At 40.2% G+C, this 24,226-nt stretch overlaps 1 protein-coding gene across 1 annotated transcript; it reads right to left on the bottom strand.

Annotated features, from left to right (window-relative positions):
• Positions 1-16,428: 16,428 nt before the first annotated feature.
• Positions 16,429-16,607, bottom strand: LOC104158951 (sterile alpha motif domain-containing protein 12-like; the record flags this gene model as incomplete). Its single annotated transcript, XM_009696734.1, has 1 exon — positions 16,429-16,607. A coding segment is annotated over one exon (179 nt), but the record flags the coding sequence as incomplete, so codon positions are not given.
• Positions 16,608-24,226: the final 7,619 nt, after the last annotated feature.

Below are 24,226 nucleotides of genomic sequence, written 5' to 3'. Positions count from 1 at the left end.
TTCCTGTATTCTCTTATCATCCCGATGAAGTTCTATATTCATAAAAAGAACTTAAGCACTATAATGCCCTTTTATCTCCTTTATTAGAGAAAGCAAAAAGCCTCACACTGAGATTCATGAAGGCCAGCCCCTCCTGGCTAGGAAGCAGCCTAAGTTAACCAACAAGATACAAAAAAAAACCTCAACACAAGTTCCATATTCACATCAAGGCCATCCCAGGCCAAAGGGAGACATCTCACTCACAGGAAGCATCTCTTCTTGTAGTGCAGCAAATAAACTCAAAAGCATAAAAAAGGTCAGAAGGTTTTCCTTATTTTAAAAGGAAACAGAAGGATGTGGCAGCAGCACTGTCTCTGCTCAAAAACCTGAAGATTTGGAGCTATAAAGCCTACATAGATGGGACTCGGCAGACCAGATTCAAGGGGGGGAAGGAAAGCAAAGGTTAATGTTGTTGCCATGCTCTGAACACATGTTGTAGATCAGGCCATTCAGGGGAAAGAAAATGGGACTTTCCCAGGCACATCCTGGCGGGCACCACGGGGAGGCTAAGCAGGTGAAGAATGCCAGTCAAGTAAAGATTTGCATCTTCCATTCCAGGTGCCATTTGTAAACCCTGTCCTAAATGTCCCAGCAACATCTTCCTGGGGAAGCCAGCTATGAAATGTCCCCAGAAACATGGAGTTTACATTTATATATATTCCTCAATATAAGGAACTTGGGTCACAAGATGAATGTGAAAGAAGGGCTGATAGAAGCTAAACTAAGCATTTTGAAGAATGATACTTATCTGCTGTAATGTGTCGAGTACATACAATATATATACCCTTTCTGGAGAGACATCTGTAAAGAGGTATCTAAATCAATGTGCTGGGAAGACAAACTGGCCCTGAATAAGAACTAGAAATATTTTATTTACATTTCTGAAAGGAACTCAGTTCCCTTCTCTTTCTTGGATCATTTGCTCGCAGTTTAAGATTACATGAAAAATTCACACTAATCCCTCAATTTCTGTTTGCAGAAAGACCAATAGTGTCAGGCAGTGAACAGCAGGCAGTTCTCAAGATTCACTCCAGGGGCAAATTCATCTCACAAGCCAAAATTTAACTCTTGGTTAAGTCGCTGATGTTCTATACACAGACCACTGCATAAAGACACATGTAACTTAATGGGGAATTTGAGATGCTTAAAGTCTGCCACGCTGTTCTGCTACCCAGATCAGGGCTTTCGTCTCAACAGCAGCCTTTGGCAAGTGATATTTTTACACAATTAACACATTTAACTTTTTTCCTCCAGAGCTGGCATATTTTCTGAATAATAAAAAATGCAGGCAGGTCCAATAATACTTCAATCACATTAATAAGGAAATCTTCATTTTTATGCAGCTTTTTATATCCATCCAACTACCGACGAATAAATGACTCCAGGTAAATCTCACAACTGCATTGATTCATTTAAGTCCTTTTTAAGAAGCATTACATTTTAAAATAAACTAATTCCTATCTATCCAGAAACAGCAGGTGAAACTGCAAAGTTAATATGCAAAAGAAAACTTTAGAACCGCAAATGACTTGCCAAATCTGCGTCGCAGCTTTATTTTAGACCACGTTATTGCAGTGTCTTACAGGTCAGCTGCCAAACGGAATTAGCCTGCTATATATTCTCCAATCCACAATGTCTGTTCAAGGCTTTTATGCTGGAAGCTTCTGAATTTGTCCAAGTTCAAAACAACACACGTTCAGAAGCAAAAGAAGCTGTTGAAAAAAATCAAGGATGGAGGATGTTTCAAAGGAACCTAGTCAACACTTCTCTTTTCTTTGGCAGTCCCTCAAAAGCCTCCGTTTTCTAATCTCCCAGACATCAGAATTCAGAGAAATGAACTGTTAAGGAATGTTACCAGACCTTTTACATGAAAACACAGCCAAACACAGTCAGCATGAGTAAACAGCGGATATAAAGAGCACCATCTACTGACAGGCAGCATTTTGACAGGCCCAGACAGTTTTGCAAAGCACCGCATGGGGCTTCCAAATAATCTAGCTTTTAAGGAATTCAGCTTTCTCTTGGAGATGTGTAGTACTTTTCACATTTTCTTTCTCGCCTGCCCTGTCTCTTCCTATACCATTTAAGCTGTCCTCCTGCTCGCGGCTCACCAGACAGCCCCCCCTCCCCATTTCTCTCCTATTTCACTTCATCATTGAAGCTTCCCACATGGGGCTGCTCACCGCTTGTATATAGCTGCTATGCCACCATTTTACAATTATAAATTAACATTTTACTACCAGCTGTTTGTGAGGACATTTTTCCAAAATCTCCTTAGTCAACAAGAATTTCCACTGAAGTTGAACACTTTTGAACTGTCCCGAGATGAGATACAATCACCTCACGATTACTGAAAGCTACAAGGTTTACATCATCAAACGAAGTATCTTTCTATGCTCTCATGGAAGAGATTACACAGCAGACACACATAAGAGAAGGCTGTTTCCCGACAAACAAGAAAATATTATCAATATCCACAAATGGTTCTGATGCTATTCTCTTGGCTAGTACAATCAGAAATCACCTTTAGGAATGCTTTTTAGCATCTTGATCACTTCTAAACCCTGGCACAACACACACTAGAAATGCAGTGAACTACTATGGCACATTGTTTGAAAATACTTGCTAGCACTATCACAATTACTTGCTGTGTTAAGATTTGTGTTGCAACACAGTAAGAGCTAGATTTTTTTTAATATATGTTTGGAGAGAATAAAAACTGTAGATTAGAATAACTTTTCTAACAAATTGGTCAAAATTCACTAGTCCTAAAGGCCTTCACTAACAAACATAAGAAACACTTGTGATAACTAATCTTGAAAGTAAAAGTAGAAAAGAAATATTCACGTATGGTTTTGCATTGTGTTGCTTCACTGGTTAAAAGATCAATAACACCTAAAACTCATCACTTAAATATAAATATTTCATGCAGATTCCAAAGGTCAATGAAACTCAATTTACTGTTTTTATACAATAATCCTCGTCAATCTATTTAGAACAGGATTAAAAGAGAAATCAACTGATGCGAGCTTTGCTAAGGAAGAGGTTGTAGTCAATCTGTTTATACATGTGGCAGATTAATACCCATTAATAAAATTATGAAAGAAACTTTCTAATAGGTAGGAAAGTTTCAAGTTCTGCCTTGTTTTATGGCCCTACTTGCTTGTGTCAGCACAGCAGTTTTATTATTCCAGTGTATTTGCATGCAGCAGCAGCAATTTTCTGTTTTTACCTCTTCCTCAATTCTAAGACTTATAAATACAGCAGGATATTCAGACTCATCCTAGAAATTATTCTTCCTTTGCACTGTATTTCATCCTTTACCGTCAAATTCCCTTTTGCTGCACATTTGTACTCTGCGCTGGTGAGGCTGCACCTCGAACCCTGTGTTCAGTTTTGGGCCCCTCATTACCAGAAAGATATTGAGGTGCTGGAGTGTGTCCAGAGGAGGGCAACGAAGGTGGTGAAGGGTCTGGAGCACAAGTCTGATGGGGAGCACCTGAGGGAGCTGGAGTGTTTAGTCTAGAGAAGAGGAGGCTGAGGGGAGACCTGATCACTCTCTACAACTACCTGAAAGGAGGTTGTAGCAAGGTGGGGGTCGGCCTCTTCTCCCCAGTAACTAGCAACAGGACTTGAGGAAATGGTCTCACGTTGCGCCAAGGGAGGTTCAGGTTGGATATTAGGAAAAATTTTTTCACTGTAAGAGTCGTTAAGCACTGGAACAGGCTCCCAGGGAGGTGGTGGACTCACCATCCCTGGAGGTATTCAAAAAATGTTTAGATGTGGCGCTTTGAGACATGGTTTTGTGGGTTTAGTGGGCATGGGGGCGTTGGGTAGATGGTTGGACTTGATGATCTTTGAGGTCTCTTCCAGCCACAACGATTCTATGATTCTATATTCTACTACTTTGCCTGATCTCCATCATTGACCTACTATCGCTGCAGCCTATGCCTTCCTTGGCTTTTTCTTTTGATCCTTTGAGCTCAATCATATATCCCAGGCTATGAGATGGATAATTTCACAGCTCCCCATTCTACTGTTCATGTAATTATAGCACTGGACGTAGAAGGCTGCTACATTTGTCTGAACAGAATATGTTTGCAATCTCCTGTTTCACTGCAAGATCACCCAAATCTCATCGTTTACACATTAGGACAAACTGAAGCATTTGGTAAAGCTGGTGAAGTGCTGTAAAATCAAAACACATTTGGTTCTTAAGGTTAGTACTCTTTTAGATTGATATCTCCTGTTCCTCTTCCTAATCTCATTCAGTCTCCCCCTAGCTCTATTTAGACTGCACTTCCACAGACTTTTCTCTCAGCAGCAAAAGCAGCAAAGCAATACTCTCCCTAACTACTGCCAGCACGGCAAAGGGATTAAAATAAGCCAAATTAACAAGGAAACCTGCCAAAGGGGACAGTTCTCGCTGGTTGCTCTTGACCAACTAGTAGAGAGTACTCCATCACTAATAAAAGGCAGAGTGAGATAATTCAGGTGGATGATAAATTTATCACCAACTCACTGAACTCAAAGAACTGAGCAGCCAACTCAATAAAATGAGAGAAAGTAGGGGTTGGGGACAGAAATGTGCTGCAGGAAATACACCACTAAATGGGGTGCTCCATCATCAGCTCAGTTCAGCTAGGGCACATGTGCACTTCCGCTCCATCCTGCCCCCTCTCCAACCCTGCAGAAGTCTTTGCAAGATCCTGAAGGGAACCAGGTTTGTCCAAGGAAAGGGGAAAAAAAAAAAAATAAGGCAAGGGGACAGGGAGGGGGAGAACAATCCACAAACCCAGAACAAAAACCTAACCATGGGAGAGGGGTATGGGAGGAAGAAGATGATGAACATGCAGAAAAGAGTTAAATAAGAATTTTATTGACAATGACCCAGTTTTATCTGCCATCATTGTGCTATGTATAGAGGAGCTAATTTAATTTTCAAGTTCAGTTTCATCTGTTCAGTTTATTTTGTGTTTTTAGAATCACTTGCAGTTTGCATAAAATATTTTAGAGCACAACAACAGGATGCACTCCAGTGTGTTGTTTTATTTTTTTCCCCAAAAAATGTCAGGCCTGTTCACATAACAACTACATTCTACAGTATTCTTTCTGGAATCAAAAGCTAAGACAACTTCCTTTCCAATTATTATTCTATTTGGCTTTTATCAGCATTTTTGTGTCCTTTGGAACCTGGAAATCAGGGTGGGGGAGAAAAAGTCAACAGGGAAATAAAAAAAGAAAGAAAGGTAATATCTTATACTGTTTTCCCCAGCAAAAGGCAGAAGGGACAATATGTACTAATGGGCACATACAACTAATTGAATTTAATGTGAATTTGAGAGTTTAATCAACATGCTGAACACTTACCTGATCTGAGCATTTCATTTGACACTGTTCTTTACTTTTTTCTCCTCTTCAAAAATACTGTTTAAAAATGAAACCCTTCCAATACTAAATGATTTCAACAGAGAGTAAGGGAACATGAAACAACAGCTATGGAAAACAAAGCTGACTATTTCAGAAAAGGTTTTTTTTGCCTGAATAATTATCTGCTACCAATTATTATGGACAATTAACTATAGTTTGCAAGCCGTAAAGTAGCCTTCTCTACAGAAAAAGAAAACAGTAGTGACAGTTTAATAAGCATGAACCTTAACAAGCACTTCAGATTCTTCTTCTACAGTCAACAACAGGGGTTTCAGGAAAGCTTAGTACATGGAATAGTGTTGTCTGTTTTCCTTATCAACTTCACAAATCACCATCTAATGCTGAAATGTTGACAATTAAGCTATTTGCTCTTTAGGACAAACCTGAAAAAAAGCAAAGATTCTGAGCCACCAAAAGAGAAGTAAGTTTGAGACAGTCTTATATCTGAAGGAGAACAGATGATTGTAATAGTCTAACTCCAGAGAAAGTTTTTTCTATTTAATCAGCAAGAATATTGATTATTTAAAGATACATCTTCAAACCTATACACAAGCTTTATTTAGATCAAAGACCATATAATCAGCATAGGTATGCTGAAGTTCAGTCATATGTACCTTTTCATAATGAAAACACATTCACAAAATCCTTTGCAATCTAAAGTGTACTGCTAAGACTGAAAGCAATCAGCCTTGAATAAAAGATGAATTAATAGCAGTTCTAAAGCCATTAGATACAGACTCTATTGTCATGCTTTTGTTTAAAGCAAGGAAAAAAAGGCAAAGAAAGTAGAGGGTGTCTAGGTCAGCAAAGTCATCAGTAGTTGATGGATGCACTTACAGACATTAGAGAAAAAAGGAAAATAGGCAGAACATAATACCCACTCGTGAGATTCTCTATGTTAAGGACAGAGAAAAGGCCTCAAGGTAGGCAGTAACTCTACCTTGTTCAGTGCTGAAGGTTTTCTATTTTTAGATATCCATGTCAAGGACACATTTAACCCTAGAAGTGCAGCTTGATGCATCATCACAATATTCATTCCTAAACATTGGTAAAATTAGAAATATTCATTCTACCAAGTACATCTTCTGAGAACAGCCCCTACTAGTAATAACTACGATCTCTGGGTAAGGAACTAGGAGGTCAGGGAAATGGAAGAACTGATGCTCCAGACCCTGTTAACGATTGCTAGCAGTTGTGTGGCGATCTCCAGGGAAGCAGGAAATGCAACATTTATATTGTAAGAAATGGCCAGTTTAATAGCTTCCTAGAATCCAAAACGGGGGCCTTGCTCCCTCTCCCCAGCAGCCCAGGCTGCACACTCTAGCTGCTTCGACTGTTGCAGCTCTCAAGGCTGCAAGGAGAAGGGTCACATCTGTGAGCTGCTCTGGGATATAAGATGGGCATGGCTGTCTCCCGAAACCCATGTTGAGCTTCTACCGCTGCACATTTGTAGTCAGACTGGTGGGAAGCCCTAAGCAGATTCTGCTGGCTATTCAATCTGGATCAGGCGTAGGCAGGTTTTAGTAGCATTGCGCCACAGGGACCAGAATCAGCATCTCCCCTTTCAGGCAACTGTTCGCAAAGCAAGATTGAATGCTACATTAGTCCTAACTAGTCGTAGCTAACTCTTTGACTCTAGTGATCTCCTTGCTCTCCATAGGGTTGTAGATGAAGAGTAAATATACAGGCTCTAGGGGTAACAAGATCAGTTTGGCAGGTGAAGTGAAGATTGAACTGGTGAGCAGAAGATGGCTATGTGTTGGTCTGCAGGGTCTCACAGGGCTGGCTGATCAAAGATGACAGCTGGTATACTTAGAGAACAGGAAAACATCACAAATTTGCACGAACAGAACAAGAGACAGTTCAAAAGCTAAAATAAGTAAATAGCCTAAAAACAGAAGGTAATCTCTTTTCTCTTCTTAAACTGTGGATTTGTTGAAGGAATTGGATTCACATTCCCTAACATCTTAAAGGGAAATTACTTGTGATGTTTGATGCCACTATCAACAGCAGCATTTGTCTTTTCCAAGTGCCGAAGGCCTCAGCTGCACACTAACACTGACACATCCCAAATTCAAAGAAACCTACTGTTGTACTGCTTCCTCCCTCCCTCTGGTCTCCCACTGCAAACTTATACCACTTCTTTTAGTTTAAGAGTCTGTCATACTTGGATATCATTCTTAGTTTTGAACTCACCCTGCAAATGCCTAGAGTGGTTAATGACCATATAAAAGCACCCCATCAACAAACCTAGAAGCATGGAAGTATTGGAAGTAGGACAGAGGCACTTAAAGCCATCCCCAGGCTGAATCACTATATCAAAGCTTCACTTAATAGCATCACAGCCAAGGAAATCCTACGCTACTTACAAATCAGTTGGTCAAAAAAAATTAAAGAGAGGAAGGGAAGAATTGCCTCTCATTAAACATGACATTCTCTGTACCTTCTGCTTGCCCCACTGATAATACACAGCATTGTAGAAAATGTCTGTTTTAACATTTGGGAGATGTTTTCCTGCTCCCTGCAGTGGCACATCAGCTACACAATAATCTGCAGTTGACTGTAGAATAGAGATAAACCAGAAACACTTCCGACCGAAGTCCACATTCCAAAATAGCTAAAAAGAACTACTATTTGCAAAGTGTGAAATGAAAGCATACTGAAAAGCCTCCTTGATTTTAGAGTTCATTACTGTTGGTATTTTTGCAGTGCCTAGAGGCCCCAAATGAGACAAGATATCCCTCAGAGCCAAACACCATGCACACTCTAGTCCCCATACACCAAACGCTTCCAATCAAAATCAGAGGCAAGACACAGGCAAAGCACCAATGGAGGCCTTCACCCCTACCCACCACGGAAAACAGCTGGAGAATCTGTCGCATGGAGAGGAACAGGAACAGGCAGCAAACGTGCTACTGCATTTGTTATTCTCAGGCTGCGTGACCAAGCCAATGTTCTCCAGTTTTCAGGGACACATTGCAGAGTTTTTGGACAATCAATTTTACACAAGCAAAAGACAACATTTTGGTAGTAAATTTATTCCAAATCTCAGTGTTCTACTGAAACAACAGTTTTAACTAGTCCTAATTATCATCATTCTACAGTTGGAAAAACTGAGCCACAGAACAAGAACTTCACTTCTAGTGAAGAGCAATGAGCTTCTGAAGTCCAAAACCAATTAAAAGAAAGGTGAAAAATGAAACACACACACACTCCAATAATTTCCTTTTAATCCAAAAGACAGACTTTTTTTTCAGATTAAGCAGCATTTGCTTGCCAGATCATCTTGAACACAGCCGTATGCATTGGACTAGTCTATGCTGAGTGCTCAAAGTATGATTTTTGAGGTAAACGCAGCTTCTGAAATACAGTCTCCTAACGCAAGGTTTCACCGCCATCAAACATTAATAAGCATTTCAACATCAAAGACAGAGGCTGGTTAGCTAGTAAGGCAGAGGACAGAACTAAGTACGAGATCTGAATGCCTAAACTCAAGTGTCAATGCAGTCCTCAAAGCATAGACAGATTCAGCTAAGTGGTGCTCACTTCAGATGGAGTCTGATCCCTCTCTGCGCTCCTCTGAGTATGCTGCCTAGATCTCCACCAAATATAATCAGAGTTTGGATACCTACCTTACACACAGACACTTAATTTAAGCTGCTCTCATCAGCAAGCTCAACACCACCCACAGTAACTGAGGGGAAGACGGGCTCCACTCTGCCCCAGGCCACCCTTTTCCAGACTCTCCTAATGAAATCCCTCCCCTCCTTAGCCCACCTCTGCACTGAAGGAAAGCTTGACAGGTTGATAACACAAGAAATGCCCTTCAGACATTATCAAGACTGTTACAGTCCCACACCCCTTTTGTGACTGTGACACATTTCACTCCCAACGCTCAGCAATTATGTTTTTTTTCTGAAATGGAAAAGAAAAAAGTTCCCACTTGTAGAGAGAAAAGTGGACTACAGCAACTGCTAATCAGTTTTGTCAGAAGTGTCCAGTGAACATGTGGCAGATTAAAGAAATTATTGTTATAACTCAGATGAGATGCACTATTTGCAGAACCCACAGTTCCAGCAGTGGAGCATTAAACTGCTTTCCCATTTTAAATGCTAAATTGGTTCTATAATACATCTTGTAATCCCTCTAATCACAATGCTATTATTTTCTTTACGAGGCGATTCTATACTTTTCCTTCCCCATCAAGGCGGCTGTGTCATTAAAATACTGCTTTATTTTTGAAGTAATCTCTATGAAGCCCTTAAAGTAGCTTCAAAGTGAAAGCAGAAGGTTTGGATGGCTTCGTGGAGCAGCTTCACAACTAGGCAAGCAGCTGAACTGGCATTATAAGTACATTATGCATCCATGCGCTGTATGGAATTGCTTTTTTCCTCTAAAAGCTGCTCCATCTTTTTATTTCTTTCTCCCTAAAGAGAAGAGGTTCTTTTAAACAATGTGCCTGTGTCTACATGTGTCCATGCTATTAGACACCCCACTTATTTCTAGAGTACTATCATAGCTTTTTACTGCTTATGTTTGCTAATACGTACTGCAATTGCTGCTCGTTTTCACACTAGTGTAATGGGAAAGAAAACAAATTTCACACTGATAGCTTCCACAGGACAACAGGAGCCAGATCAGACTACATTTCCCTCCCTGTGCTCCCTCTTTGTAACCATCTGCTCTCGCCTACCCTATATAAGGCCTGCATTCCCTCCCTGCAGCAGAAACCGCTGCTCTGCTGTGCATTTGTGCAGCCTCCCGCACCCCACAGGGTCACAGACCACACCGGTTCCCACAGGCCAACACTTTCCCATCCTTCACATGCATGCACTCTGTGCGTGCAACCACTGAAAATGTCTTCATCGTCGATTTTTTTGGTGAAAGTCCACCTGTAAAAAGCCTGACAAACAGAAATTTCTCTTCCTATTATCACCTGGCGGACTGAAGTCATAGATAGAGCATGCTTGTTCAGATGAATTTCATAAAAGATCCCTTTAAATATTTTGGCAGGTCAGTCAATAGTGGTCTTTGTGAGTAAACTTCATCCGTTCTACTTGCACCCATCTAAAGAGCCAAGTATTAGTCTGAGCTAATTATTTTGACTTCCTATGGGGAGAAAGGAGAGAAGGAATAGGAAAATAATCCCACTTTGTGATGGGGGGTGAAGGAGAAGGAAATGAATAATGGTCCCTTGCAGATGCCCTTCATTTCCCCTCGCTGCCCTGGGCAGTGCCCAGCAAACCAACTCATTCAAGATCTTCCACGTACACACGGCTGCTTTCAGGGCAGATGGTATTTCAGAATCCCTAGGCATGCAGTCAGGACGAACAGGATGAACAGGATAAGCCAGATCTTTTATGCTGAATGTAGAAACCTCGCTGCAAAAATGTGAGCCTTCATATTACACTATATTTAACAAGAATTGATGATAAAGCAATGGGGAAAAACATGCTACAGCAAGAATACACTTGGATTCTGAATCAGGCATGTGTCCTCCTATCATAAACTGGCTTACAGGACCCCAACAGAGAGAGATGTTTCCTGTTTTCCTGGCTCGTGACAATGTAAATTCTGAACCAAGCAGCTATATTTTGCACTACAGGTAGGGTTACTCCAGCACTTCATTCACACCAGTGAAACCCCAGAGTGATAAACAAAACATCAGGCTCAGCTGCTTGAAATGTACAGGGTCACCGAGCACTCCTATTTCACTGCTCAGGAGAGAAGGTTTGATCACTGCACAGGTCTGAAACTTCAGACTTCAGCCAGAGGTGATAATCATGAACGACAGGCTGAGAAAGGAAGAGATACATACACATCAAACATTTCAGCCTCCAGTTTAGACACCTGAAAGCAAGACATGATGCATACTTCTAACTATGCAACACATGAAAGAAAAGGTCTATTGAAAATGAAGATAGAAGTGCGCACACTAATTGTCGTGTATTACTAATAATCACAGAATGAGACATTAGAAAGGCACATTGCCCTGAAGTGTAATTATTTCAGCTATCTGCATTTACCAAATATTTTTAAATCCACTTCAAACATACCGTACGCTCAGATTCTGTACCTATTTTTGCTAGTCATAAAAAAGACCCAATGCAGTAAGTGGTGTTTTGCCACTATTGCAGTCTAAGAGTAGAGGAAAAAAAAGAATTAACAAAAAAAATTATAAAAAAAAAATAAAAAAATCGCACTCACACCATATCTATTGGCTTTCATTGTGGTGATCTGATGTGGACATTGGTAATCTATTAACTACTTCTCTACAAAAATCAATGAAGAAAAGCAAACTTTCTGTCAGTAAAGTAACATTCCACCACCCAGGTTCCGCACCTCCCCTGGGATGCACATACAGGTCTGCAATCCAAACACCCTCCAACCTGCCGCACAATTTTAAAGCAAAACCTGGAGGAGTGGAACAGCCCAGCTGGGGTTATGCTGAACCCTCACCTCAGCAGGCTAAACATTTCTTAACTTCAGCCAGTCCAATCTGGGTTCTTGTTCACATATCCTGTGGCCACTAGAAGTTTCACAAGAGGGGAAAAAGGCAGGAGAGAGTGGATAAAATGACCTTAGCATACCAAGCAGCTATGCTGATGAATATGTATGTTCCATCATACTCATCACTAGGATCACTGCTTGGCAAATACTGTCTCTCATCCAACTCATTTTATAAGCTTGACCAAAAAGAATAAATACTGAGAAGCAGAAGCCAACACTTAAAAAACTTGGGAGAATTCTTCTAGAAAATTACTTTTTCTATTCTTTCATTTCTTTCATTAAAGAACAGTACCATGATTTTTTTTTTTTAGAATAACTGACAAAACACTTTTATATTTCTAAGAAGAATTCTATAACACCCTTATTACTCAGAAGCCTGACTCTTTTGTGCTTGGACATCTCATCACACACTTGACACACACATGTCATACTTCCTGAGCCGAGCAGGACTCCCCAGGAAGCCAGATGAGCTGCTGCCACCCCAGTCAGTCCTGAACTCAGCCCACTAAGCTGAGATAAACTGTCATCCTCTTGTTACTGAGTTCAGTCAGCCCTTCAATGTTGTTCGATGTAATTTTGAAAAAAAGTTTCTTTTTTTTTTTAAAAAAGCAAAAGCAACCAAAAAAATTAATGAGCCTGCAACAAAAAGTATAGTGTACTGGTGTCTATACAGCACTTCTCAACAGAAGGCTCGATAAAAAAAAAAAGCTTCTCACTTCTTTTACCAGTTTCTTTTCATAGTTTTCATGAACATTTTAAAGGACTATTAATTTGTCTCCGAGTCAGATAAAAAAAATTGCCATTGCTAGCACAAGATAAAAAGGCTACCTGTAGTGGTTGCCATTAAAAAGCCTTTATTATTTGCTACTGCTGCTACCACATAATGAGACCAAGTGTGTCACTAGATATGTACACCTTACTTACGAATCAAAACTCCCTGAACAAATAATCTTCTAATAAGTGACAGATCAGATTTGGGTCTCACGCTTACAATGAACAGGGCTTTATGAGTGCAACATGTGGGAAGTCTTGATAAAAGTCAAGACTTCTGTAAGAGATAATTTTCTGAATCTTGTTAGAAAAGTCGCCTTCTGTTAAAGCCTATACTCAGAGAAGTACAGGACTGCACAATTATAGTAAAAATTTTAATTTTTTTTTTTTAAAGAATTCCACTCTGTAACTCCACGTCCTGACTCATTGTGTTTATCTAGAGATAACTATGATATTAAAACCAAATAGACCAGACATAACAGCCGGAAGTAGCAATTTAATGAAAAAAATACAAGAATTCCAGAAAACACACACATCAGAGGTTAGATGTAGAAGGTGTTAGCTAAAGAAATAATATATATAAAATAATATATACTAAAAACCATCTTTGCATCTGATGAAGTTTTCTACTCTGTAAAAGTGTCCACTCAGCTGCCTGAAGTTTTCTTATATATGATAAAAAACATGAAAAATACCATGAAAAATCAATTACTGACCAAGAAAGTGTGTATATTGATATACATAAATACACACATTAAAATAAATATATAAACCAAAAGTGCTAAGTGTTTTTGCACTTCATATAATTTCCTTAATTTGTATTATATCCTGTACATTATCAGAGTCTCACTGGATTATGCACATCAATTTAGATATGAATAAACTTGGTTTTTTTCTGGACTTGCTCACATTTGTAACAAGGTGGTTCCTTAGGGAATCAGCTGATGGAGACTAAGATCATTGTTCCAGTTTCTGTTAAAATTCTACCTCAGTCAGCCTATGAAAATTAGATTCCATACTCGTCAGGAGCTTCTAAACAAGTGATCCGTCACTCACACTACACTCCCTGCTATCTGCATCCCAAATATAGAAACAAACACTTGTACTCTCCTATTTACATTACTGTAGCTGCATAAAAAAGAACTTTAAATCTATCTGCAGCCCAGGAGTTACTACTGTGTGCAAGTCTGGAGAACAGCAAAAGAAGGACACACTTCATTAGAAAGGTTATTTTGTTCTTTGGACAGCAAAACCTTAAAGCAGCCATGGGTTTAAAGTGCTGGACTTGGTCCCAATGAAGACATATTAGAAAGCTGAAAGCAGAGAAGATGGTCTATAAGGCTTCTTAAATTGCATTCAATACATTACATTGCTTTGTGCAATATAAGTCTCACTACTGTGGATATGAGGTATGTGTTAATATTACTTGAATACATAAGATACAAAGAAACCTTTTTAAAAAACAACCTAGCAATGAGGAAATATAAAACAAATGGATCTGTCCACAATGTTTTATTTACATTACTTTCCTCTATTCCTGGTCATCTTTCCACTGTACAGATATGATTGCATGGATAAAGTTTCATAATGACAGCTTAACTCAACTCTTAAAGCCACACAAGTTACAAACCCTACTCTATACTCACATTTTAGAGGATAAAACAACATGATTTTTAAATTTAAGGCAGAGCAAGCCAGAAAAGACAGGCCACCTCAAGCTGTAACATATGAATCCAGATGAAAAACATCACTGAGTTAATACAACACATAAAAAACATAGTTACTAACAAGGCAGCAATACATTCAGAAAAACAGTCCACTTGATTAGCTTACTACTGTTATGCCAAGCTTATTCCATCAAGCAAAATATTTAGTTTTGTTTGGTGGTTTGTTTGTTTTTAAATCCAAAGCATGCCCAACTTCCTAAATAAAGCTGCTGCAATCAAATGTAGGAAACCAATAGTTGATTTCACTACTTTGAGAGCACTACGCTTCCCCTCTTCCCCAGCTATCTCCAGCAGGGACAGCCTTGGAAATGCTTTTCTATTCATCAATCCAACAAGTACAGCTCAGATAGTGGAAACAGGTTCCATTACATTAAATCACTAATATATTTCGCCTTGATTTTCCACTAGGATGAGTCTTTGCAAGCAAAGACAAGCTTGATCTGCCTGTGTTCTATGTCAACTACACACGAGCCCATCCTCAATTGGAAGCACCATTGCGTCATTTAGCTTCTTCACGTCCAAGCTTGTAAGGTCTCTTCTGAGCTTAACATATCTCCTTAGTTTTCAACACAGGGCAGATTTTCATCTGGCGATGTTGAAACACAGGCAGGGTTAGCTTGTCTTTGTCTGTGAAAAGCTGGGTAAATGCATTATTAGCTGAGCTTTGTCTCAAAGGCCATCCAAAATTTGGTGGTTCTGTTACCAAATGGATGACTCAAAAGCAGTAAGCACAAACCTGTTCTTCAAGGGTTCAAGAGAAATCAGCAATGTGCCTGATAATTGGCCTCAAAACAGACTGCAAGTAGCAGTGATTTTGATCAATGCCAACCTGTACTGGATCTAGTTCAATGACTTAAGACAGAATGAAATGAGTTTAAATTGTACTTACTTAAAACTAGATTTTTTTACATAAAAATCGAAATGGAGAATTCACACAAGCCTTTATTGTCAAGGCTATTGCTTAAAACATTTAATGCTATTTTCTTCTACAAGTGAAATACATCACAACTGTGCGCATATTATTTGTTAGCTTTATTGCACTGATGACAGTAGGAAATAGTCTTATTTGTTCAGTCATTGAATTAATTGTTACTGCCTTTTTTGGACCTTAAAAAAAGGACACTCATTTTATTTGCTCTATTAACTCTTAAAGTGTCAGATTCAGTAAAAACTGCATTTTCCACTCAGCAGAAATCACCCCCAAAACCTGGGTTTAGGCCTTTAAAGATCAAACAGACTGATAAAGCTTTTAAAGAATCCCATTTTTTTAAACATTCTCTTATTTTTCATTCTAATTAAAAAACATATCTGACATGAAAAACTATTGTCCTATACCCAAAGTGTCTGGAGCACACACATTCATCTGCACTTGGTAGTCATGTCTGCTGCACACAAAAAAGAAACACCAGTTTATGAATGACAACAGACACTTCATCTGTCTTTAGGAATTCACCTCTGAAGTATGTTTATTCACTGACATACCAGGCATGGAAGAACTGACCTGGTATTTCACCTAAAATTAGTTATTAAACTCAGTCACTCATATAAAAATCCATATATTCATAGAACCTTTCTCTTCCTTTACCTGCCCCAGGAAAAAATAAACAAGCAAACAAAAAACACTCAAGAAAAACATATCTATGCCCATTCTGGTTGTTACCCAAGTCATTTGGAAAAAAAGTCTCCACAGTGCCTGAAAAAGAAAGACTCCATTATTTTAATTATCTTCATCTAGACGAAAAATAAAATAGTGCAATGTCCAAGATGTGTGTGGGCTAAAACTCCACAGCAGTACCTTGTTTCTGTAACACCCACTTCCTCAGACTGTTAGTTTTGCGCCTTTGTATGTCTTTAAGAAGATGATAAGTGCTTTTTAAGCAGTAGCCAGGACTTCAAGAAGCCTGGATTCTTTAAGACTCGCCAAAATAACTAAGAACACAGTCCTACCTACCTTAGATATTTCTGGCTCCACTTGTTGTCTCTTGGGTGTCTCTTTTGACTCAGGCCCTTTTGGAGTACTAGTGTTCTTAACCGAGGGTGACTCAATGCCTTCACCTTCAAGTTGCAGATTAATACCTTCTGTGGGGACAGAGTGATCAATACCATTTGGATTCAGATTGCAATGGATAGCTGGGAAAAAAAAAAAATAAATGAGAAAACACTGCTTAGGAAAGAAGAACCCAATGTTACAAACACTTATCACAAAGTGCTAAGAAATGCCACATGGTAACCAGAGCTATGTCAGATCACGGCAAAAGAACTGTCTGTACCTTGACATGGATTCAGGGTGAGATATTTGAGAATGAAAATGAGAGGTAATGCAGCACTCTACAAGGCTATTTAGTGCAGGGTCCTGTGTTGAACTGTGCTCTATTGGATTCACTACAGCATCCAAGACCCTCAACTTAGAGCTTTTACTAGGGTCGGACAATATATCCCATGTATTCATCATTCAGCCATACCTTTTTTCTTTTCTAGGCAAGCAAGTTAAAGTTTTTCTATTATATTTTCAATAACTACAACATTCTAGGTCCTAAACAATGTGAGATAAGTAAGCTCTGCACAGCAAGTCAGCAAGTCAGTCTCTGCACAGAGTAATGACTTTCCCAGCTGATTATCTCTCCTTCAGCACTTTGTACCACTGCAAATTACGAGCTACACCATCTAACAAGCAAGAGGGATGTACTCTCTAGGAGGATATAACGAGGCATGGACCAATGACAGCAGAATAAGGAAAGCAGCCAGAGGGAAAAATAAAATAAATGCAAATCATACCACAGATATGAACATTTAGAACTATGGCAATAGTTTAACTGTTTTCTGTTCGAAATTTCACAGTTCCAGCACTCACATAGAGAGTAGCCTTAACAGCCTTCTTGGCACATGCAGTGATTTTAAAACGTGTGGATCCTGAGGCAAGTTCCCCTTCATGCAACTATCCAATTTTTGCATTCACGTTCCTCGGTAACTGCACTACTTTTACTGCTACTCATAATTAATGGTCCCCCCTTCCCCTGTATGCAAAAGAACTTTTCTCAGATACTGTGCAGTGTTTGACAGATCTGAAGAGAAACCCAAAACACAACGTAAAGCCAAAATAAAAGCTGCCCTTTTACTTTTGGCTTGGCTTAGAAGCTAAGGGTGGGGAGCAGGAGAAGGAATCAGAACTGCCAGTTTCTACCAGCTACAGATCAGCCTTTGAAAGCCTCTCAAGGGAAACAGGCTCAAGCTGCCAGAGAAGGCAAAAGGTCCTTCAACTACATCACCTTTTGAAAATCCATTCCCCTTAAATCCCAGAGTTTTAATTGAAAACTTTGAGCCTAAATTGCAGCAGTTCCTTGGTGAAAAATTAAAGCAGAGGCCAAAAAGTTGACCTTTTCTTCTTGGGATTTTTAAAAACATCCAAATATTTGTAAAAGATAAGTGATCTGTCCAAGCACTACAATACCTACATCTGCAAGCTAGGGATGGAAACATCTCCTATCTTCAAGTCAAAGGAACATTATGAAGCATAATTCATTAACAACACTGAGTGATGGAAAGCAGTAGAGAATCGCAAGATGTTTTATTACAAATTGCAGCCATTTCGTATAGAAGAATAGAAAAATATGTCACTGGCCCACAGAAAACTAGTAAATGAAACTAAAAATGGTAAAGGCACTAAATTTCAGTCTCACTGTGAGTAGTTGTAGGGGATTAGTCCTGGACTTCTTTTACAAGTATGTAAAAAAAGACAGAGATCCCTCTCCAAATAGTCAATTCTTTAGCAGACAGCATAAGAGGAGGAGGAGTCACTAGACTACATCACATCCAGAGCTGAGCCCTGCAGAGACCTCCTTCTGGGGGAGGGAACAGAAGAGGTGAATGATGCAGAGTTTCTGGAGGTGAGGCACCCCAGGGACCACCACAGGAGAAGGATTTCCAGCTAAAAATCCCTTCTTTCTCAAAAGGGATCCTCTGTCTGCTTAGGCCTTGCATAGAAAGTTGTGGGTTTGCTTTAAAAGCACTGAAAATCTTCTGAGAAGCTTTTTGGGAACTCCTGGGTTTCCCCTTCAGGCACCAATTTCTCAAAAACAACCATTTTTGATTTTAATAGGGAAAAAAGCACCTAAGGAAAAGGAGTCTGCAGCAGTCTGTGTGGATGTTTTCCTTATCTGTCATCTTTCTGTCTCATTTTAATAGGGCAGGCATCTGCAATTTCTTCACGATATCTAGAGAGCTGCAACAGAGCCTTGGTTCCCAAACCAACTCTAAGGAGCTTTTCCCGAAGTCTGGCTGCAGCTCTTCTTGCAAGTCTCTTTCTTCTCTGTAGGTTGGCTGAAGGCAATACAAAACCAAATCTCATCATTCTGGCATTGCCTCTCACTGGTGAGGTGGGAAAAATAGACGACTGTCTTCAAGTCACTCCTTTCCTCCTACTGGTTTTCCCAGCCATACCACTGAGTCAATCCAAAACATACTTAAAACCTTAATAATGTAGCAGAGGCATTTCTTAACTTTTGAGTCCTTTATTTCTAGATGCCCTCCATACCTATCCCTTCCTGGATTATCCTTTTGTCATGGCTACAAGACTACAATGGAACTGAACCTGAACACAGCTGCTGCTTGATTTTTTCCTTGCAGGGTCTCTTTGTGTCAGAAAAAAATGCAAAATCCTTTTTCCTTCTGCAATGAAGCTAACAGGCTCCACCTGCTCTGGCTGGTATGGCCATTATGGGGAGGTATCCAGAACCTGCCAGGCTGTTACAATGAAGGGAGTCTTTGGGGCTTTTAAGCTCCTATGGGACATTTCAAAGAGATACGATTTTGTGGTTTATATTTACATCAGTGTGTCTTAAGACAACAAAAAATTCTCTTTCTCTCCAAGATCACATCCACCTATCATTATCTATCTCCTCTAAATCATATTTAACTACCTGAAAGAAACAACTAATTACTATTGACTACTTTGCTTATCCTCCAGACCACAGAAAAGATGGATGTGATCCACCAAGACAGACTTTTTTCACAGCCCAGTGAGGATGGAAACTGTTCTTTTAGCAGCCAAACTAATTCCTTCGTTCACAAAAAATGGGAGATATCCCAACCAACCTGTAAAATTAGTCCTAGCACACCCTGCTCCATCAAGGGCTGAAAATTAACAGTGAAAGACACTTGGTATGGAATGTGGTTCATAAAAAGCCCTCCAACTGTCTTCTGCAAGGATCTTGCCTAGCTGAATAGGAAAACTCCTGCATACACCTTTGAAATTCTAATACACCTCAGCAGCATCCAGAAACAGGCAGTTTTTGGCTGTCAGCCCCCTTCCACTGCTCACGAGAGAGAAATCACAAAGCACAGTGGGACTTAATACTGCCTGGAAAAACACTGCCGGCAGCAAGCTTCCTGTGGATTGCAACTCCTCCCTTCCCAGTGCCCCCAAACAATACAGGTTAGGGAAGAGGGTGGTATGGGACGGACAAGGAAAGTCTTCTGGGTTACACCATTGATTTACCATACATTACAGGGAGCAAATGATCCAGGTATCTGATAACATAGTAGCATAATGACTAACCTGATCGACTTCTACGACAAGGTGACCGGCTTAGTGCATGAGGGAAAGGCTGTGGAAGTTGTCTACTTAGACATTAGTGAAGCCTTTGACAACGTTTCCCACAGCACCCTCCTGGAGAAACTGGCTGCTCATGGCTTGGATGGGTGTACTCTTCGCTGGGTAAAAAACTGGCTGGATGGCCTGCCTCAAAGAATGGTGGTGAATGGAGTTAAATCCAGTTGGCAGCTGGTCACAAGTGGTGTTCTCCAGGGCTTGGTACTGGAGCCAGTTCTGTTTAATATCTTTATCAATGCTCTGGATGAGGGGATTGAGTGCACCCTCAGTAAGTTTGCAGATGACACCAAGTTGGGCAGCAGTGTTGATCTGCCTGAGGGTAGGAAGGCTCTACAGAGGGACCTGGACAGGCTGGATCAATGGGTCGAGGCCAATTGTATGAACATGTTCAGTTTTAGTTTCATTGGGAACGGGATTGTCATCTCTGAAAGTCCCTTAGTGAAAGTCTGAAAAATTGCCTATGAGAGCAAATTTCTTTATTTCGTTCATTTTTTCACCCGTTCAGTGGGGAAAATACCACTCAAATTGCGGCAAGGATCCCCGACTGATTCTTTTTAGTCGGTTTGAGATACTCTAACTGTCTACAGAGCTGCATATATATCTGATCTGAAACTTAGTTAAACCTGTTGCAGCAGTGAAAGGGCACGTTCTTATCCTTTTCCCTTGAAGCGCAAAGAGGATGAAGAGGTAGAGGGTGTTTGATGTAATCAAACAGCAGGATGAGATACTGATTGTAGACTTCCTAAATGTTAATGCTCAATTCTGAATTTCAATGGGTGAAAGAGGATAAAAAGAGGAAGTCAAGAACGTATGAGCCTTAGGTAACTTCCAGATGTTAGTAACCAAAAAAATATGGTTTTCCAATTGCTCTTGGTAGGCTGTGTCAGGGCTTGGGGGAGGTTTAGATTGGATATTAGAAAAAATTTCTTCCCCAAAAGGGTTGTCAGGCAGTGGAACAGACTGCCCAGGGAAGTGGTGGAGTCACCATCCCTGGGGATATTTAAAAGACATGTAGATGCGGTGCTTAGGGACATGGTTTAGTGGTGGACTTCGCAGTGCTAGGTTTGCAGTTGGACTTGATGATCTTAAAGGTCTTTTCCAACCTAAACAATTCTATGATTCTATAAGCATCACCTGGATGGCTTAAAAAAGAAAGAAATCACATGGCACAATGCTGCTTGACTCTTAGCCCATCATTTTTTCAAGAGTAATGCATGTTAGCACTGTTTCAGCAATACTTTATATTGGGCTCCTTCAGGATACAAAAGAAAAAAAATCGGAGAGGCTGTTAGCAACTACACACATGCTCAATACCTTTTTAATGAAAATAAAGAGTGACTGGTTAAGAGGAACACAGGCTGCCTGATGAAAGACTTTTCCAAAGTTACTGATATTTAAGGGAGGAAGACAACTTTTTTATTTCCTAGGGGTAGAATGAGAAGGAAAGAGTTCATCTCTCTCCTTAAGTCCCATCACAGTCTTGGCTTACCATACTCCTGGACTGAATCTGTTCCTTAAGGAAAATATAGGTAGAACAAGAGCCTCAGCATGGGGAGAAGACGGACTGAAGGGCAGGAGGAAAAAAAAGCAGAGGTGAAGATCAGTATCTTAGTCACTTGGCAAAGCTATCTCTCTGTCATGAGCCATCCTCAGGTGGCCAGCTCTGTTGTTTTGCTCTAGTGCTGCCTCCAACTCTCAGCTACCGAGAAGGTAAGAAGGAAAGAATATTTGCTTGCATAGGTCTGTTATTTCCTGTTATCACAATGAAATACATAGATCCATCTCTGTGGCAGACAGAGCTGGAGCTGCTCTTGGTTCCTTTTAAATGTCAATACAAACCATAATTGTTCCCTTTCAAGATTTGTTAAAAGCAGGGAAAGTCATCAACATTTGGTCAATAACAACATATTCTCTTCTTAAATCTGCACCTTATATAGTTTTAGCTAGATAAGGCCAGCTCTAAACTCAGGATCAACTATGCAAAACTAAAGGAGCTGGGCAGCTGACAGCACCCAGGGTTTTAATATCCTGTAGAACTGAGCCTAAGCAGGTCTTACAAAAGAATCACAAATCACCAACTTTACCACAACCCAACTGCTCTGACCCTTTTAGTTGACTCTTCTCACATCTCTTTCAGGACTTAATGGCATTCATCTGGAAAAGATTTTATCTACAGACAAAGTAGTTTCTTGCTAAAAATATTTGTCCAGGCTCTTACTTCTCATTACCCTGGTATTAGCTAACGCTAGCTCACCCCACCCTCTGCATTCACACCATTTTCCCACACCACTGCTTTGACAATATCCCTACTGTCTCAGCACCGCTTCACTCTACCAAATTAAATCCACCTCATCATTCCCAGACTTTAAAACGCCATCAGGACACCAAACCCTACCTCCAAATCAGCTGATAGTATCAGTCTAATACTACTAGATATCAGCAGTATCATTAGATTTTGAAACAGAACCTCTGCCAATATTCTCCCATACAATCTCAATATTCGTATATCATCTATATGTCTCAGTAATACAACACTTCATCCAGTTTCAGAGCACTTACATTCTCCTTTCCCTGCTGAAAACCCCGACTAACAGTTGATTAATGCCATGTCTCTCTTCATGCTCCCCAACAATTGTCACTTAACTTGGACTGAAAGCTTTCAGTGGTGGGAACTTGTGTTCTTTCGGGGAGGGAGGGTGGATGTTCTGTACAGCTCCGACTGCACAGCAACAAGCACATGACAAATGGTGCTGGCAGACACAATAGATAGATCCACAGATTACATTTACAAACCAAACTATTATTTAGAACAAAGGTACTTAAGTGCTCTTTTACTCCTAGCTCAATGGTAGAGCTGAATCTACAGGAAAATATCCACTTTAAAGTTCTGGAAAAGACTGCTGAGATCTGCCAAGTTATGACAGTCAAAAACTATGTGAGAAAATAGTAAGTGGAGCACCCAAAATGGAAAAATGACCACATATGTCCTAAAAAACTAGGGAAGGATGAAAACTAATGCAAGACACAGTGTATTTTTTCCACATGCTAGAACACAAACCCAAGTCCTTTCCATGTACACAGAGCAAGAGACTTTTTGCCCTGCAGAAGCTGATACACGTGAGCTGAGCTCTGTGCCCACACAGATCCCTTACAGCACACGTACACAGTTCAAAAGGAGAGCTCCCAGGGTAATGTCAATGCTCCGCTCCCCTGGCTACCTCCCTGCCTCCCGGATGGCAAGCAGCCAAGAGACAGCTTGTCTGAGCATGCCTGATGGTACACAAAAGTCACCAGAGCCATAGTGAGCTACTGGCATCTGGGAGCAAGCCTTGCCTTTTACTAGAGGGTACTCTCTGAATCCCGTCTTGAGAAAAGCCTGAAGGCGCTCTTTAAAACACAGCCTTGATATATCTAAAGTTTTGCATGGGCAGATGGAAAGTCTTTGTCTTTCCATCTGTAGCTTCAAGGCTTAGCAGATCAAATCTATGATCAATCGCTACCTCTGTGCACTCTAGTGCCTACCGTGTCAAACATTTCATAACTACTTGTTTCAGTGGGAATACTGCTGGCTGCTTAAAATTTTAAGCAGATCAATTAAGGCTACATTAAAGCATATTTGGCAAGTACCTGAGTTACATCCAATAACAATTGCTCTATTCTAAAAAGCAATCGAGTAAAAATAGCATCTTCTTACTCACATGCCCTGTTCTGTGTGCATCACAGTCATATGCTAGCTTTTGCTATTCGGAGACAAAAAGCAGGCACGGGAGATACCCATCCAGCCTCTAACAATCCTTAGAAAACTTTCATGCGTGAAACACTGGCAAACATGCAGGCTCCATTTTATGTATTCATGCCACAGACTTAGCTGCACAATGCTAAGAGGTAAGTCCATACAATCCACCTGCTACTCCCACCATAAAATGCCGTGTTGTTGAAAAACACAGAAAGAAGTTTGTACAGCTGGAACATTAACAAACTCAGGTTGGACATATTTGGATCCTTTTTATACGGTCCCTGCTATCTTTTCAGTCATCTCAAGCCTTCATAAAGGTCATAAAGTTTTAACAGGTATTTCCAGGAAAGGAGATCCTACAAGACCTTTGGACAGCAGCTCTCACTGGACCTGTTCCTTCCATCT

The sequence above is a fragment of the Cariama cristata genome, unplaced genomic scaffold, assembly GCF_000690535.1.
Source record: "Cariama cristata isolate BGI_N322 unplaced genomic scaffold, ASM69053v1 scaffold42943, whole genome shotgun sequence".
In the NCBI taxonomy this organism is placed as follows: domain Eukaryota; kingdom Metazoa; phylum Chordata; class Aves; order Cariamiformes; family Cariamidae; genus Cariama; species Cariama cristata.
This window is presented reverse-complemented; position numbering and strand designations above follow the sequence as displayed.